We start from the raw sequence: 17,626 nt of genomic DNA on the forward strand, positions 1-17,626 counted from the left end.
CCAATCACAATTCACCCATCCCTTCGGTAGCCCGAGGCGCCGGCCGGTTCGATCGTTAGTTATAACTTATTAGCTCCAAACCCACATCCGCAGACGCCACATCCGGAACCACCACCACACAGTACACACCTCGCCACCAGGCCCGGCGCCAGCGTCGAACGTCGCGGGAATAGTGACCAGTCCCTGGAATGGGCTGCCGAAAAGCCCACAAAACGCAGCGTGAGAAATTCACCCTACTGGCTCGGTGCCCGCGTTACGGCCTGCCGAGACTGGAATCGCCCTTTTTCGCTCTCTCCATTTCTCTCCATTTGATCGTTTCGGTCGCTCGCTCGCCCCTCGATCCGCAGAAAAATCAAAGGTCATGCATCTCCCCATGGGGAGCAGCAGCCCGTGTCCCAGTCACCAGATTTGTCTCCTGACAAAGCCCGGTTGAACAGCTAGGCCTGCACCCCAGACAATAGTCGCGTGGGGTGAAAGCCCTGGACCCGAGAGAAGGCGCTGCTCGGCTGGACGGCGGTGGCTGCACTCTCTGGCTTACATCGGGCAACGGGTTTGCGGGCGGCGGTTGGCAAAGCCCGGAAGCGTGAGCGCGCGATCTCGGCTCAACGCCTTCGGTCTACGTTAAAAACATCGCCTTCGCCCTGCCCGAGAAGGATTCAGGCCAAGAGTTCCATCCATCACAACATCGTTTCTTCCCTATCAACTCAACTTTACCCTATTCTTCTTCCCCTTCCTCGTGTCTTGCACACACAACACCAATGGAGAAGGATAGCTCCACGGCTGTATCACAGCCAGACATCACATCACCACCCAAGGCAAAGCAGACGGAACACGCCGAAGATGTGACCGGCATCGAGGCGCAAGAGGACCTCAAGAAGGTCGTGAGCGACGAAGCCGACCTGACGCCCCGGGAGCAGTACCAGAAGCTGTGGGCCAACCTGAAAAAGGACCGGCACTATGTCTACTGGTCACTGTTTGTCATGTCTCTCGTCTTCGGCTGGGGATATGATGCCGGTCTCTCGGGAGCCGCCATCGCCTTTCCCCAGTTCCGTGAGGACTACGGCAACTACTACTCTAACGGCGACCAATATGTCATCCCCGCCATGTGGCAGTCGCTCTGGAACGCTGCCAGCACCATCGGCCAGGTCTTTGGAGCCTTCCTCACCGGCCAGTTGGCCGACTACACCGGCCGCAGGTTCATGTTCTGCTCCGCCATTCTACTGTCCTGGGCTTCCTCGTTTGCCCTGGTCTTTGCGCCGAACCTGCCCGTCCTCTTTGTCTCGAAGCTGCTGCTCGGCTTCTCCGTCGGCATCTCGACCGTCACACCGCCCCTCTACGTCACCGAGAACGCGCCCGCCGCGCTGCGCAGCACCCTCAGCTCGCTGACCAACGTCATCATCGTGCTGGGCTTCTTCCTCTCGTCGCTGACGGGCTTCGGCTCCTCCCACATCAACGGCGCGTGGAGCTACAAGCTCGCCTTTACCATGACGTTCCTCGTCCCAACCCTGTTCGCTTTTGGCCTGCCCTTCCTGCCCGAGTCGCCGGTGTGGTACGTCAAGCGCGGAAGGGAAGAAGATGCCCGCAAGGCGATATACAAGCTCTATGGAAAGAACGTGGACATGGAGGAGAGACTCGCCTTTATTCGATCCGAGCTTGAGGCCGAGGCTGGCGCCGAGGCTATGGCCAAGCAGACGACGTGGAAGGCCATCTTCTCCAAGGAGCACCGCGCTCGAACTCTCGTTGCCGTCCTTGGTCTGCAGTCGCAGAACTTTTCTGGCGGATACTTTGCAAGTATGTTAGACCTGCAGCTTGTTGCATTCCCTTTTCTCCTACATGTATGCTGACAAGCACACAGACACATACCAGACATACTACTTCCAGCTCATCGGCCAGACCAACTCCTTCGGACTGACCGCCATTTCCTCGACACTCCAATTCTGCTCCAACCTCTTCGCCGTCTGTCTTTCAGACGTCCTCCCCCGACGACGCTCCCTCATTGGTGGCGGCACTCTCCTTTGTGGCTGGTCCATCATCATTGCGGGCACCTCCATGGCCGGCACGCAAAATCACGCCGCCAACACGGCCCTGCTCGTCTTCATGCTCACCTGGTCCATGCTCTACACCGCCACCGTGGGCTGCTTCGGCTGGGCTGTCGCACAAGAAACGGCCGCGCAGGCCACGAGACCCAAGACCATTGCCTTCTGCCTCGTGTGCCAGCAGCTCACCGCGCTGCTGCTGTCGTCCGTCTTCCCCTACTTCATCAACCCTGACCAGCTCAACTGGGGTGGCAAAGTCATGTTTCTGTTCGTGGCGTGCGAGGTCGTCATCCTCACGGGCCTGTTCTTCTTCCAGCCGGAGACGAAGAACCGCACGTACCACGACATTGACATGCTGTTTCAAGAGAAGGTTCCGCCGCGAAAGTTTGACAAGTTTGTCGTCCGCGACGGTGTTGTTATGAAGAAGAAGCATGCCACCTAGATGGCGCGCATTGGAGAAAGATGTAACGGCGCATACGGACATAAAAAAGGAAACAGAACGTTGTTTTAGATGCAGCTACACGTTTACAATATAGCAGATCATGCAGATCGTAATTACCGCGCCCAGACGTGTGCTTTCCATTTTCATCTGTGCATATAATAGACATCTATGCAGCGTTTGCCACGGTTCTCACGGGATCGGACTCCTGCCTTTCGCCGCAGCAGTCCTGACTGCTTGGTTGGCGACAGGAACACAACCGCTCCATCAATGGCAGCACAGCGCCGCACCATATAATCGTAAAAACAACCCATCCCGTGCCGAATAAGAAGCCATGCGTTTGCTTGAACTGCGGCGCCTGCGACACCGGAAACATGGTCTGTTGGGCGATGGTACCGAACGTGCTGGTCGACTCGTGTTAGAATTGGACCGAATGCGACCAAGCGACCAACACGAAGTGGGAGAGAAACGGATATGTACTCACAATCCGATCGAAGACATGAGCGCCGAGGAAAGCGCTCTCAGGACCTTGTCGCCGCCCGAGCACGAATTGAGCCACGAGCCCATCAGAGGCCCAATGGCGCCATAGGCACTGCTGACGTAGAATGCGGCCATGATGGTGCTTTCGCTGGCAGGCCAGACGCAGAATATGATGTAGCCGATCAACTGCACTACGGCTAGGGCGGCAATGACGACGGAGGTGTCTTGTAGGTAGTCTGCCGTGAAAGAGCTGAGTATCATCCAAATGAGTTGCTGTGCCACGTAAGGCTGTGTTAGTGTATGTCCCGATTGTTGACTGGAGACTGATGCCATTCCAGGGAATGGGGGATCGGGAGGTAACCTACCAAGCAACCAATGACCGTGGGCAAGGCATTGATCTGCTCGACGCTGTATTTGGGATGCCCATTCTCTTTCAATGTTTTGAGCCAGAGTGCCATCCAGCGTTGCAAGTTGACGGCGCAGGTCAGTTCAAGTGTCCTGATAGTGTTAGCTGAACACCGTCTTACAGCGGGCAACACCGCCGCAGGGAACAAGAGATGGGACGCACCCCCAGGCAATGCAAAAGCCGTACGGCTGCCAGCACTTGAACAGCTGGGCAAATGTCCTCCAGCTCCAGCGAACCGGCTGTGAGTCGCGGTCTTCTTCTGCTAGTCGTTGGATGCATCGCTGCCTCTCACTCTCCGTCATCCACCACATGCGCTTAGCCTTCGGCTCATCTTGACACAGTCGTGTTAGTGTTCAAATGTTTGGAGCAGCACCAGCGCCCAGGCTATGATGAGACTTACCTGGGCAAACGAAGAAGCCAAGAACTGCGATGGGTATGCTGATGATGAAGTCGAAAATAAACAGCCAGCGCCACGCCGCGAGTCCAAGTCGGTTGTTCATGTTATGGTACCTGGGATGGCACTGGTCAGAGCCAGTCGCTGAAGAGAAGGGACAGATGAAACTCACAGCCCGGCCTGAATATACCCAGAAAGCATCAGGCCGCCAATAGCGGAAAAGTAAAAGAGAGCCGTCCGGCGCGCGATCTCTGATTTGCGATACCAGCTCCCAATCTGACTCGCTCGTTAGCCCCTCGTGCCCAGACGCATCACAGACTCGCGATGACGGGAAGTCGCAGAGCTCACAATGTACCATGCTCCAGGCAAGACTCCCGACTCAGCCAGACCGCAAAAGAAGCTGGCAATAATAAGCATTAGGTCTCCCTCCAATGCAAAAGTCGTCGCTTGTTCTGCCGTCTCACCGTAGGATGTATAGCGTTTTCACGTCCGCCGCCTTGTACATGCAGAGGACGAACACTGACCAGACCACGGTGCACGCTGGGAGCCAATATCGAGGTTGGATCACTGTGAGTGCAGTGGTCGTAAACGGGCTTCCGATGATGATGCCGATGTTGAAGAAGGTGGACAGCCAATTGAGCTCATTTTGCCCTGCGGTCGCGGTCAGTACATATGGACCGTCGGACATTTACATCTCATTGCCAGGCGCAAGTTATACGTACTTAGGTTGAGGTCCTCCTTCATTCCCGAAATGTAAGCATTTGTGATGTTTGTCTGGTCCAAGTACTTGACGAAAAAGGTCTGTTTGTCATTTCTGGTCAGCACATGTCCGCGCGTTGCGCCCCAGGCCAAGGCGCAGCCGAACGGCGAGACTCCTTGTCACTAACCAGGCAAGTGTACGTGAGGATGAAAAAGTCGAGCTTGAAAAGAAGCCATTTCTCTTCTTTGGTAGTGCCCGGCTCGTGCCAGTGGAACCATCGCCTGGCGGGAGGGCGGCGCTTCGGACCGCAGCACGGCGACTTTGGTAGCGGCCGGTCTGTTTGCGCGACAATCGTCTTCGCCGCGGAGGCCATGTTGCTGTCCTGGGACGGCGTGCTGGGAGGCGAATTCTCCGGCGGTGACAGCACCATCCTTCCGAAAGTATAAATGCCGATTTATCGCTCACCGAATGCTGAACGTCAATTGACACGATGTGATGCAGCACAACTTCAGAGACACCGCTTCTTGCGCCTGATGAGTCGCTCGTCGCTCTCGCGGCTTGCCGAGTGTTATAACGGGCATCCGTACGATCGGAGTTGAGGTCTCCATGCTGCACCTTGAGGACCATTCGTTGCCGTCTTTGCCGTCACGAGCAAGTTGTAAGCCAGTCAACCGTTTGGCAGCATCTGATAACGCGCCGCGGTGGACCCGAAGTCAAAGTAAAGGAGTTTTGCACGTCGGACGTGGCCAAAGTCATGCCATAGCACAGCGCGGTACCCGCCCGAGGGAGTGGTGGCGGCAACTCAAATCCGGCGATGCTTGGCCCTCAAGGTGCGCGCAAAGGCTCAATTAGTGGATAAGAATGCGAGCACTGCCACGGACTTGACCAAATGGGTTCAATTTCAGGTACCAGATAGCCGACGGTCTGCTTCAACTTGGGCGCATGGGAAATCGTCGATGCGGACGTCGAAGAAAACTAGACCGAATCGCTGCTCAATAGTGCCCGAAGACCGTTGAAACTAAACTTGACCGCGGATGTTCCCGAGCCAAGCGTCTTAAGTGCCTCATTTGACTGCCTTCAATTCCTGAGCTGGACCCTGATAGACCGCAAAGTCGTCTTCTCCCCGAGCCCAAACTGCCCAATCGTGCCACGCCTGATGCGACCTGGTGCACGTGGCGACGCGTAGCACCCTGTCGCATTGCCAAATCTGGCCACAACCTGCTCTGTCTCAGGCTTCACATGATGGTTCTGCTATGTGTCCGCAATAGATGCAGGAGCGGTCTGCCCCGTGCTTTGCTTGACTAAATGCGGACCTTTGGATCGCCGTCTATCGCGGCACGCTACACTTTTGCGTCGAGCATCAATCACGTTGTGCACCGTTAGCCTCGACGGCAATGAAACAGCATTCTATAATCCGTGGTCTCTCCAAATGCCCTACACTCAAAGCACTTTTCGCCGGATGCACCTTCACCCTCAAGCCATCGCCCTCGCAAGAAATTCACTGACACCCTTGGCGGACGGCTCGTTCAACATATTAAAGTGATGAGCCCCGTGAAGCCTCTCAATGGTCATGTTCTCGTGACCGACAAGCTGATCCCAGCCATTCGGCCCGAGCACCGAGTCCGACCTGCTCCTCAGCAGCCACGGCACATTTGGCGGGTCGCTGGGAAAGATCTCGATCGACCCGTCTGCTGCTACTCCGTCAGTGGCCCAAACCACCCAGGTCTTCAGCTGACTTTGGCCAGCGCCGCTGGTCTGGAAAGGCAGCGGCTCGTAGGCGTGCAGCATGTTGTTGAAGCCCTCGAAGTGGTGCCGCAGCCACTCAGGCGGGCTTCGGCCAGCTGTACCAAACACACCCAGCCTGTTGAAGTCGTCAAAGAGCCTGAAAGGCAGCTTCTCTAGTCCAATGGGATTCGGGCTGTCAATGAGGATCAGTCTCTCGACAGTCTCTCCCTCGTCAACCAGGCGCTGCGCGGCGAGAAAGGCGCAGGTGCCTCCGGCAGACCACCCGCCAAGGTAATACGGCCCGTGAGGCTGTCGACGACGCATCTCGACGATGTAAGAGTCGACCAGGTCAGCGAAGGAGTACTGGGACATGCCATCTGTGCGCTTGACAAATGGGCTGCTGAGGCCGTAAACGGCAACGTTGCGAGTGTCGACGTCGGGGAGGGCAAGGTACGATGTCGCAAGCCCAGAGCCGTCAGCGACGAGCCAGAGATTCTTCACGGCTGTGGTTGGATAGCCTTGGAGCAGAACGGAGGTCGCCCTGATCGCAGGGCCAGAGGGCTTCTCATGCACGACTTTGACAATGTCGCCTATTTTGCCTTAGCGGATGATACACATGCGAGTCACAAGGGGCGTTTGAAGACTTACTCTCGCCAGCGCTTGACACTGGTGAAGCGTCTGCATCATCAGGCCCGTCCAACGTGCCACTGCTCGACGGTGGAGTTGTTGGCGCCGAAGACTCGTCAACGGAGGGCGCCGAAGTTCCTGTGATGCGCTCAATCACCTCTTGCACGGTGATGCTCTCAAGGAAGGCGGTAGAGTCAATCGTGGCATCAAATTCTTCGCGGATGCGATCCGATATCGTCAGCGCCAACAGCGAGTCGACACCGAGTGCGACGAGATCATCGTCATCCTTGAGCTCATTGAGGGGCACCCCGACCTCGTCAGCAAGCAAAGCCCTGATTTTGGCGGGGACGTCGTCTGTCATCGGGGCTTTGGCATCTGCTGCACCGGGCGATTGAGCGGCTTCACGTTCCACGGGCGCTGCCTTCTCGACTGCGCGTGGAGCGTCTCGCGCAACCTTCTCGTCCACCTTTGAACCGGTCACTGCACCGGGGCGCGGAACGAATTTCTCAAAAATCTTACGACTGACACAGTTGAACACGACGCCCTCGTAGATGCCGGCAATCTCCATGTGCGAGTCGAAAAAGTACAAGTCTCCGGAGTACGAGACACCGTCGTCGGTCTCCATCTTGACGTATGTCCTGTACGTCTCGTTCGGCGACAACTCCTTCAAGAATTTGACACTGCTCCAGCCATGGTTGATGTAGACATTGTTCTGACAGTCGAGCGCGTCGTTCCCGTTCAGCGAGAAGCCAGTAATCTGCCCCAAGCTCTCGATCCAGTAGGGCGGGCACGTCCACTTGTCGCCCTCCCCGGGCGCCGTGTTGAACTTGACTCTAGCGGTGCATTCGAGGCCAGAAGAGTTCATAATGACCTCGCGAATGCCCTTGAACGGACTGTCGTACTCAACAATGGAGGTAAAGAGCTTGTAAAAGAGCCCGGGCTTGAGAAGGTGAACCGAGTCGTCGTCCCCGTGGACTGCCTGCTGCAAATGCTCAATTCTCGACTTGACGAGGAAGTCACGTCGCTTTAGTTCCGTGATTCCCTTGGCCCTGCTAGTGAAAGTACCAGTGCACCTGACGTTGGTGGCTGTGACTTTGCCCTCAGCTGTGATGCTGCACAGCGTGAAAGTGGCCGTCTTGCTCGGCCAGTCTGCGGTGGCCTTCAACTCGATGAGTTGAATAGGGTCGTTGGTCAAAAGCAAAGTCTTGTCAGCAGCCATGTTGCACACGCTCACGCAAAGGTCGCCCTTGTCAGAGAGACTGGAGCTGTCGAGCAGGCGGGAGAAGAGCGTCAGCGCCATGTCGGCGTATGCTGACGACGGGCACATTGGGCGGCCATTGACTCTGTGTCCATTGAGTATCGCCAATAGATCTGGGTATTTGACGTTTGAACGAGCCGTTATGGACGACGCACTGGGAGAGCTCTTTTCCTCGATGATGTGATGAACCGATGCTGTAAAGATCTTCTCAGGTTCCTCAATTGCCGGCGGCAGGGCAAGCGACGCGCTCGGAGGATCTCCCTTGGTTAGGCACCAATCATGCCTGTACTGAATCCAGAATTCCTTCAGCTCCCATTGATATGCCGGAAGACCAATGACGGAGACTGAGTTCTTGAACCCGCTGTGGTATTCGCTCCAGTTGATCGACAGACCGCACTCATACAGCGACGTGAGCGTCGCGACAAGCACCTTCCAGTCATCCTCGCCGCGCCTCAAGCTCGGCAAGGCTCGAACCTTCGGGCCAAGTATATTCTTGACCATGTTGGAGCAGATTGGATGGGGACCGACTTCAATCCAGATGGTCTTCTCAGACACTATGCCTTCCTGACTGCCTTCCAGGATCGCCTCGGAAAACTTGACAGGCTGTCTGCAGTGGCTCGCCAAGTACTCTGCCGGAGACCCAAAGTCTGACGACTTCGTCAAGACCTTGCCCTTTGACGATGAAAGGATGGGGATGGCTGGGTCCTTGAAAGTGACGGATCGGCATGCCTGGCGATACGAGTCGAGCATCTCGTCCACCTGGGCTGAGTGGAAGGCAAACTGCACTTTCAGGAGTGTCCCCTTGACACCAAGCTTCGACAAAGTATCGGAGAGAGAGCTGATGTCACCAGTGGTCCCTGCGACAACGGTTTCAGACGGCCCGTTGATACATGCGACTTCCAAGCCGGGACTCGACTCGATGAGGGAACCCACTTGCGCAAGAGGTGCTTTGATGGCGAGCATGGCGTGCGTTCCCATTGCGCATTTTTTCTCAAGCAAGACTGCCCGAGTGCCGACGATGTGTATTGTGTCCGCGTCGGAGAGAACGCCGGCAGTGTTCAATGCGGCATACTCGCCGAGGCTGTGGCCAACGACGGCCACAGGAACAATACCCAGCAGCTTCCAAAATTTGCCGAGCGCCATCTGGAGGCATGTTATCGACAGCTGAAGCACGGCCGGTGGAAGGTCCTCCATTGGAGTATCGCATGTCCTGTTCAAGATCGGGATGATAGACTGAAAGCCCTGGAGGCGGAGAATGTCGTCCAGCCCCGTAATGATTGACCGGAATTGTGGGATGTCGAACAACTGGCGGCCCATACCCAAGTACTGCGAACCTTGCCCAGTGAAGCAGAACGCAGCCGTTGGGCTCGCCGCAGCGGTGGAGAGATAGCCTTCCTTTGTCTCCGCGGTTTCGAGGGCCCGGCGGATCTCATCGATGCTCGTTCCGGAAACCATGGCTCTGAACCCATACTGCATGCGTCTCGCGGTGGTAGTGTAAGAGAGCGACGGCAGGCTTGTCTCATGGTGAGCATGCAGATACTCACGCAGGGCGCGGATGTTGCTCTTCAAAGCTGTCTGTGTCTTGGCTGACACCGCAACCATGTGCAGTGGTCGCAGATCGCCCACCAAGGCGCCCTTCAACGGAGCATCCTCGATTAGCACCGACGAATTGCCACCGGCAGCACCAAAATTGTTAACAAACGCCCTTCTGCCGTAAGTCTTGTCCGCTGGTCTGGGCCAGGGTGTCGGCTTCAGAGCAATGTGAACGTTCCGCTGCGTCAGGTCCGTCGGGAAATTTCGGTTGATGCGCGTCTTGATGCCCACGTGCGGAGGAATGGCATTCTTCTGCATCATCATCAAGACCTTTATCAACGACGAAACTCCCGACGCTGATTCGGCGTGGCCGATATTTGCCTTCGTGCTGCCCAGGTGCAGAGACTGTGGCCGTCGCACGCCCGGCTCCGGGTTGAACACGCTTAGCACGGAGTCCATCTCGCAGGCGTCGCCGTGCTGGGTTCCTGTGCCATGCATCTCGACGTAGCTCACGTCATTGCTGTCAACGCCGGCGCCGGTCATGATCCTGCTGAATATGGCTCGCTGAGCTCCCGAATGCGGTCTCGTCATGGACACAGCCTCGGCAGAGTGATTCGTGTACGCGCCAAGGATGGTGCCAAAGATTGGGTCGCCGTCTAACTCGGCGTCTTCGAGGCGCTTCATGATGATGGTGGCCACGGCTTCTGAGCGGCAGTATCCATCGGCCCCGTCGTCGAAAGTATTGCAGTTGCCTGTGCGCGACAGGAAGTGCGCTCTGTCCAGTCCAGCCCAGTTGTCCGGGTTGGTCAGGATATTTGTACCGCCGGCGATGGCCGTGTCGCAGTCGCGCTGCCAAAGGCTCGTGCAGGCCAAATGAATGGCGGCAAGACTCGACGAGCAGGCTGTATCTACATCGAAACTTGGTCCGCTGAAGCGCCACTGATAGTTGATGCGAGCGGGGAGGAAGGCGCGACTTCCTCCTGGAACGAAGTATGTGTCGACGTCCTGTCCGCTGTTGCACTCGCGGTAGTCGTCACTGGCGGTGCCATAGAAGACACCGACACGGTCCCGTCGAGACGACGGCGTGGCATCTGGGACGAAGCCAGCCATCTCCATGGCCTCATACGCCGTCATCATGGCGAGACGTTGCGCGGGGTCAGCTTGCTCTGCTTCTCGGGGCGAGAGGCCAAAGAAGCGCGCGTCAAACAGCCACGGAGCTTTTACAAAGCATCCCTTTGTGACTCCGCTCGTATTCTTCTTCTTGCCGGTGGGATCGTAGTAAAGCCATGGGTCAAAGCGGGTTTTGGGGATCTCCCTGACGACGTCGAGGCCAGCGAACAAGAGATCCCAAAATTCGTCGTTGTTGTCGGATTCCGGGTAACGACCAGAAAAGCCTATGATGGCTATTTTTGACCTCTTGGACTCTGGCACGCCCGCCGCTGCGGTGTTGACAAGTTGCACCGCTTTGTCCCCGGCGCGGCTCAGGGCTGCCACAAGGCTGCCAACACTGCCCGAGGCGAACGGCAGCACAGAAGCTTCCGACGCATCAGACTTCGACAGAACGGAGGCGGCACCCTCCGTGACAAGATCCCACCGTAACTGCTTGGAGACGATTTCCCACACGGCAGCCTTGAGGAGGCTCTCGCATGATGTGCTTGTAAGTGGCTGGCCGTTCGAGTTGGATAGCACCATGTGGCGCGGAACTCTGGTCAGGACGTGGCCGGCTAGCCGTCCAACCTCTGCGTCTGTTTCCGAAACCGCGTACAAGAGTGAAGAGTGGAACAGGCCACGGACGGGTACCTTCACGGACCGGAAGGTCGAGTGCTCGGAGCAGAAGCGCTGCAGTTGCTCTTCGGGCCCAGAAAGTGTGACACTATCGTGGCCGACTGCACTGACATAGATGCTTGTCAGGTTTGACAAGTGATGCTTCTCGCAGTACGTGCTGACAAGTGTAGATGCTGTCTCCTTGTCGACGCCACCTAGTACTGTGGAGTAGGACGTTGATCGACCAGGGGGAGCTGGGATCAAGGACAATGTCCTTGTCTCGACCAACAGTCCGATATTGAAAGCCAATCGCACAATCTCGGGACCAATTGTGAGAAGCTCGACAATGTTCCTCGAACAGCTCACGGCGGCCGCGGCAAGAAGTCCGATACAGCTTCCCACGACGCAGGTAGACTCTGGCCGGGGATACTCGGCAAGCTTCTCTGTAGCATGGCTAATGAGAGTTAGCAGAGATGCTAGTACTTGAGCCATCATGATACTCACACCAGGAAGGCTGCGATCTGATGCAAGCAAGCCAAGGCACTGTCCAGGGCACAATGGGGAGAGGATGAGGCACGATGAGCAGACAGTAACTCTGCCAAAGTCGACGGAGCGGGAAACTGAGTTTGTGTACTCAAGGGGAGTTGCCCAATCTCCCCTCTCAGAAGACGGTACGATTCGGCAAGGAACGCGGCAAGAACATGATTGTCTTTGCGCGATATGAGGGACCCGAGTTCGGAATGGAAAGGGGCTGCTTGGTCCCCGAAGACTATGAACCGAAACCGTTGATTCTCGTCCATGGTGATTCTGACCATAATAAACACAGCCGAATGTTAGCTCCCATTCAAGTCAAATGATATTTCGAACGTCTTGCTTACGGTTCCGAGGGGGAAGATGCCAGAGATGATGACAGAGTGAGTGATCGTCCCCTATTGTCAGAGAATGTAGCGATAGAACACAACTCCGGCTTCTGTCTTAGTAGTGATACGATCACATGAATGGTGACCTCGAGCTGCTCCAATACGTTCCTGAAGCGCCCAGAGCCTTCGATTATATATATTTTCACCCACCAAGGATCTAGTTTCAAAGCTTCCGGGCACATGTTCTCCTTTGGCTGCTGTCTGAGTTCCATGTACACAGTACCTCGTACTTCGTATCACTCCATGATTGAGCAATCCACCAGAAATCTGAAGCCACCTGTAGCATCGTCGGCCGCTCCTTGCTCGATCAGCCTTCACTCTCGCTCACGCCGAGGCCATACAGTGCCTCGAAGCCTCGGACGGCTTCCCGGTGTAGTCAGTGCCGGACGCCGCAACTGGCCGGGATCATATTGGACCTATGGTACGCGACCAGCGGCGCAGCCGGCATGATGATGGAGTCAAAGGTGCCAGCTTGGAGTATCCACCTTCAGCCAGTATCGAGGCATTTCAGCGTTGAACCTAAGTTCCTGCTGAGCTGTTCGTGGACGTTCGCCCGACCAAGCACAGGACCCATGAATCGTGCCGGCTCCTGGGACGGCACAGCTTGTCAGCCACAGATAAGCCCCCCATCCAAGCTGCGGTGAAACAGCACCCACTGAGACTTCTCAAACTGTCGGTACTAGTCAGACTGTGGCCGAAGTCATATTTGCGGCCCTGATGTATCCGACATGCATCGACAGGGTGCGGAAGCTGACCACACGGCACCACAGCTTCACGCTGCAGGCTTGTCAAAGCCGGAAGACTTCCCCTTTGCGCCACAACGCCCAGTCCGTGACAGCTGAGACAATCATCCCTGCTAGTTGCAGCATGCGGACTGACTATCTAATTAAGCATACGGAGATCTGTCGGATACGCCCCTTGTCACAGCTTGCTCAACTTGAAATGCCCGTGTCTCGGGGTGTTTCTTGACTTTGAGGCTGAAGGCTGGACCTGTGTAACCGAGGCGTCCACATGGAAGCGCTCGCAGCGTTCCGACGAGCATGGCATTGGGCAAGATATGTGATTGCCGTATCGGACTCCCCTTGTCACATCTCACGGAGTACCGAGCCTGAAGCCTGCCGTAAACTCGTTCCTTGAGATCCAACGCCACCTGTGTCCAAGCTCTGAGCACTAAGAAATCAGGGTCCTGAGCAATGGGACGACACCAACTGAAAATTTTCGCAAACACGGCACATACCATGGAGGAGTAGAAGCAGTGGATGCAACCCTTGCAGGACGTCATCTGAAGCTGCCCATTCCGTGCTGCGGCCTGATGATACAGCTTGTACAACGGGCTGTCCTGGTCCAGGGCATCGCATATCAGCCAGCCCCTGATATGGCAGAGCTGCCTTGTGATGATCTGATTCATGCTTGAACTGGTAGTACCCATGTCGACACAGTAGGCACCGTCCGGCTTACACGGCATGAGACTTGCATATCCTGAGCCAGGGCACACCGTGAACGGACCTTTGAAGGGATCCAGCTGGCACCATTGTTGTATGTGGACATGAGGTGTGGCCCCAATGGCCGATGGGCGGCACAGGTCACGACCAAACGTTGACTCACCTGGGAGGCAGGGGGGCCATTGGATGAAGAATTAACTTAGGGCTCGGCATGGGAATGTGCCGCTGCCAACTGCGTGATTTTGAGAGAGGCAAGGTAGAGATCTCGAGTGGCTTGCAGTACACATTGCACTAGCTTCATCTGTGTAGGCCTGCCTTGACATGGACACACGAGATGAACATGCAAGAGCCACGCCAAAAGGGCGTTTCTTGCAGTTCTCCAAGGGCACTGTGATGCAGCTTATAACGGAAGTGGAAAGAAAATGGTGAATATTTGAACACGTGTCGAGGCGAATGCATGCAATCGTGGACAAGGCTTCTCCTCTAACCGCCAATGGGCCGGCGGTCAGTCCAGTATGCCCCCCAGGATGCGGATATATCCCCCTGATGCAAGTACAACATCGAGCTGATGCTCAGCCTTTGCCGATTGCCCGCTCATCGTCGCCTCTATTCACTCTCACTCGAGCAAGTTCCAGTCCTACCACCCATCATCAATCTTGGAAATATTGTCGTCAGTTGCATCAAATCAACATGGACGCTGGCAAGAAGTATCTTTGTCTCCACATTCTCGGCTTCAAGAAGTCGGGCGTCTCGTTCGCAGACTATCGTGACTACATGGTCAACGTTCATGCGCCATTGGTCCGCGACCTCCTGGTCAAGTACGGCATCGTGGACTGGACAATGGTCAGTTCATCCTGTCAGTTACAGTGCCGGCAGGAGACACTTCCCTGCAGATCACAACGTCTTGCACAACAAGTCGGAGTGCATACCGGGTCATCTTTGCATTCGATGATCCATGCTGACCTACAACAGACGCATGCGGATGAGAAATCTCCGGACATGTTCGATAACATTCGTGATGGACTTTTCAGCAACTTCGCGCCATTCGATGTATGCGTCACCATCGTCATGCCTGACATCGACGCCTTTCTGCGATTCAAGACCGATCCATTCTTTCAAGGGGATATTGAGCCGGATCATGACAAATTTGCAGATACGCGGCGATCTCAGATGCTTCTTGGTTGGCACACGCCTCTGATCAAGGACGGAGAGGTGGTTGTGCAGCCACCAGTCGCCTAAAGAATCTTGCTACCACATGTACATCCTAGACGGGACGATGACGGTGAAAGTGAGGTACATTGTATAGGAACCAAAATAAGACACCGTCCACATACTCTGACTACTGGGCTAAATGGGCCATGATCTATTACACATGTATATCGTAACGAGCAGAGATGGGCTGACTGGATAAGCGAACCATCAAAAGCCACCCTCGGAGTTTTCCTACCCTCCAAAGCCACCACAATCGTTGAGCCTACTTTTCCCCAAAGATCTACTCTGTATAATCGCGTCCCGTCAGTCTTCAAATGGCTTGTGGTCCGAACCCTTGATGCTTTTCCACTCCACGAATAAGCCTCCGAAAATGGACAACACCGCTACCCCGACAGCGACATAAAACACCGACGTGAGCGACTTGTTGTAAGCAAACTGTAGCTTCTCAAGGTCTGCTTCGTTATGCACGAGTTTTCCAAGCTGAGTGGCTCCTGTATGAAGTACGGAGTACGGGTCCAGTCCTTCTATGGCCGCGTCCTTGAGGGAGCCTATCAGCCTCTGGTTCAGCACATTCTGTCCGATACAGACACAGACGGAGCCGCCGAGCTGCATGCCAAAAAAGAACAGAGAGATTGCTGAGTTGAAGTCCTCCTTGCTGAGGATCGCCTGCACTGCGTTGGACGACTGCTGCATACCGAAGCCCAGGCCGAAACCAAAAAGTACCTGGAATCCGATCCACTCCGGATGACCCGAGGTAATCTTCAGGGTTGTGAGAAGACCGGTGCCCACGGACATGATGACCGACGCGGCGATCATGAATGGGGGCGCATATCCAACCACCTTAGATACCAGGAAGCCAGCCATGATGGAGGACAGGGATTGGGAAAGCAGCAGCGGAATGGTCATCTCCCCCGACTTGACAGGTGTGGCACCTTTGATGGCCTGAAACCAGATGGGGATCCAGTACACCACAACCATCATGGCGCCGCCGCTGCACGTCGAGTACAGGAGGCACGACAGGACCGAGCGCTGACGGATGACCTTGGGGGCGACCGTTGCCGTTTCGGGCATCTTGGCTTGCACAATGACAAAGGCAGCACCCAGGACGCATGCAAAGACAAGCAGGAGAATGATGCGCCAGCTGTTCCAGGCATACTCTGCGCCTCCCCACTGCAGCGCCAGGACAAGGCAGATGACGCTGGGGATGAGCACGGCAGCGCCGAGAGGGTCAAGGTGCTTCAGCTTCTCCACGCTTGTTTTTGATGTCTCCTCCTTGCCTGGGATGTGCTTGACTGTCAGGTACACGACAGCGATGGTTGCCATTCCCAGGGGTATATTGATGATGAAGCACCAGCGCCATCCGGGGCCGTCCGTCAACGCACCGCCGATCAAGGGACCAATGATGGACGAAATGCTCATGGTTGCCATGGCGGCCCCCACATACATCGGGCGTTTTTGGAGCGGGAGACTGCCCATGAGCAGGATGATGGAGCCGGAGAAGACGCCGGCACAGCCGACGCCCTGGATCGCGCGCCCGACAATGATGGCGGCCGAGTTTGGGGCCCCGGCTCCGATGGCGGACCCAATAATGAAGATGAACAGAAGGACCGAGTAGACCATCTTGGGCGAATAGAAGCTGTAGAATCGGCCGATTGGCAGCTGCATGGCGCAGCCGGAGAGGGCGTAAGCACCGGCATACCAGCCTATGTCGCCGAAGGAGTGGAACTCGTCGGTGATGCGCGGGACGGCTGTCGCGACCACGGTTCGGTCCTGGAGTGGAGGGTCAGTATGCACGTTTGTTCAGCCGCGAAGGGGTCGACTTACGAGAGAGACCAGGAAGATGGCAACGCAAATGGCCACCATCAACAGGTTGGCAGCAAGCACACCGGGATACTGGGTCTCATCCTCGGCGGGCGGGCTCGCCTTCTCCTTGCTGATATCGCCGCTCTTCTCAATGCCCGCTTCGCCGTCGTGGCTGGACGGGCTATGGGTCTCCTCCAGCTTGGTGTCCGTCTGGACCATCTCTGCGGATACGTGTTGACAACCCCGGTCCTAGGTTTCAGCGAAAGTCTGCGCTTGCGAGGCTAGGGTGAGAGTATCAAGGTTCGAAGCCAAGCTTGCGGGGAAAACAATGAAGATGTTCAACGATGCTGAAGGCTCGGGGCTGGCCTGCAGAAGCACTGTCGCACCGACCTGTTGGTTTGATCTTATACCAAAGGTCCCCTACAGACCGGGCTTCAGCCCGATCACCTGGTCCTTAATGTCATCGACACCAAAAAAACCGGTGGCCAACACAGGCACTGTGATGCCCCGCCATTCCGTGCGAGTATGCACAACAGTTGCTAAGCACGAGCCCATCTGTTGGGTCTCAGTCCATGCCATCTACCGAACAACCACGGGATCTTCCACCCGACTATCCTGTCGCTCACCATCTCCAGAATAGAACGAGTCACTATTTCCGTAGTATGTACGCTTAACACGTGAAACGACTAGGGGGAAACGTGCCGAAACTTCCAAGAAGCTATTGCCTATTCCGGCTACATGTAAGTCTCGTCTCTTCGGCCCCCTTCTTGCGTACTGTAGCCTCGCCCCAACGCATGATGCCACTTTTCTCCTCAAATTCGGCGCAAAGCGCCACTTGAATGATTTCGCTGCCGGTTGACGAGATCAGACCATCGAGACGCGACCGG

The 17,626-nt window shown here is 56.0% G+C and overlaps 5 protein-coding genes across 5 annotated transcripts; 2 read left to right on the plus strand and 3 right to left on the minus strand.

Annotated features, from left to right (window-relative positions):
• Window positions 1-758: 758 nt before the first annotated feature.
• Window positions 759-2,478, plus strand: PLICBS_006758 (uncharacterized protein; the record flags this gene model as incomplete). Its single annotated transcript, XM_018328225.2, has 2 exons — window positions 759-1,791; window positions 1,856-2,478. The coding sequence occupies 2 exons, from the start codon at window positions 759-761 to the stop codon at window positions 2,476-2,478; spliced, it is 1,656 nt and encodes a 551-aa protein (XP_018173254.2).
• Window positions 2,479-2,955: 477 nt separating this feature from the next.
• Window positions 2,956-4,828, minus strand: PLICBS_006759 (uncharacterized protein; the record flags this gene model as incomplete). The annotated part of the gene is made up of 9 exons (XM_018328226.2): window positions 2,956-3,228; window positions 3,321-3,453; window positions 3,524-3,692; window positions 3,762-3,871; window positions 3,928-4,031; window positions 4,104-4,155; window positions 4,220-4,406; window positions 4,478-4,556; window positions 4,643-4,828. 9 exons carry the CDS (start codon window positions 4,826-4,828, stop codon window positions 2,956-2,958), a joined length of 1,293 nt encoding a protein of 430 aa, XP_018173255.1.
• A 1,100-nt stretch (window positions 4,829-5,928) lies between these two features.
• PLICBS_006760 (type I Iterative Polyketide synthase (PKS)) lies at window positions 5,929-11,854 on the minus strand (the record flags this gene model as incomplete). The annotated part of the gene is made up of 2 exons (XM_018328227.2): window positions 5,929-6,770; window positions 6,829-11,854. The coding sequence occupies 2 exons, from the start codon at window positions 11,852-11,854 to the stop codon at window positions 5,929-5,931; spliced, it is 5,868 nt and encodes a 1,955-aa protein (XP_018173256.2).
• A 2,560-nt stretch (window positions 11,855-14,414) lies between these two features.
• PLICBS_006761 (uncharacterized protein) lies at window positions 14,415-14,963 on the plus strand (the record flags this gene model as incomplete). Its single annotated transcript, XM_018328228.2, has 2 exons — window positions 14,415-14,567; window positions 14,697-14,963. The coding sequence occupies 2 exons, from the start codon at window positions 14,415-14,417 to the stop codon at window positions 14,961-14,963; spliced, it is 420 nt and encodes a 139-aa protein (XP_018173257.2).
• A 276-nt stretch (window positions 14,964-15,239) lies between these two features.
• Window positions 15,240-16,958, minus strand: PLICBS_006762 (uncharacterized protein; the record flags this gene model as incomplete). Its single annotated transcript, XM_065601040.1, has 2 exons — window positions 15,240-16,706; window positions 16,761-16,958. The coding sequence occupies 2 exons, from the start codon at window positions 16,956-16,958 to the stop codon at window positions 15,240-15,242; spliced, it is 1,665 nt and encodes a 554-aa protein (XP_065457112.1).
• Between the last annotated feature and the right edge of the window lie 668 nt (window positions 16,959-17,626).

This window comes from Purpureocillium lilacinum, assembly GCF_023168085.1.
Source record: "Purpureocillium lilacinum CBS 284.36 DNA, scaffold_5, whole genome shotgun sequence".
Lineage (NCBI taxonomy): Eukaryota > Fungi > Ascomycota > Sordariomycetes > Hypocreales > Ophiocordycipitaceae > Purpureocillium > Purpureocillium lilacinum.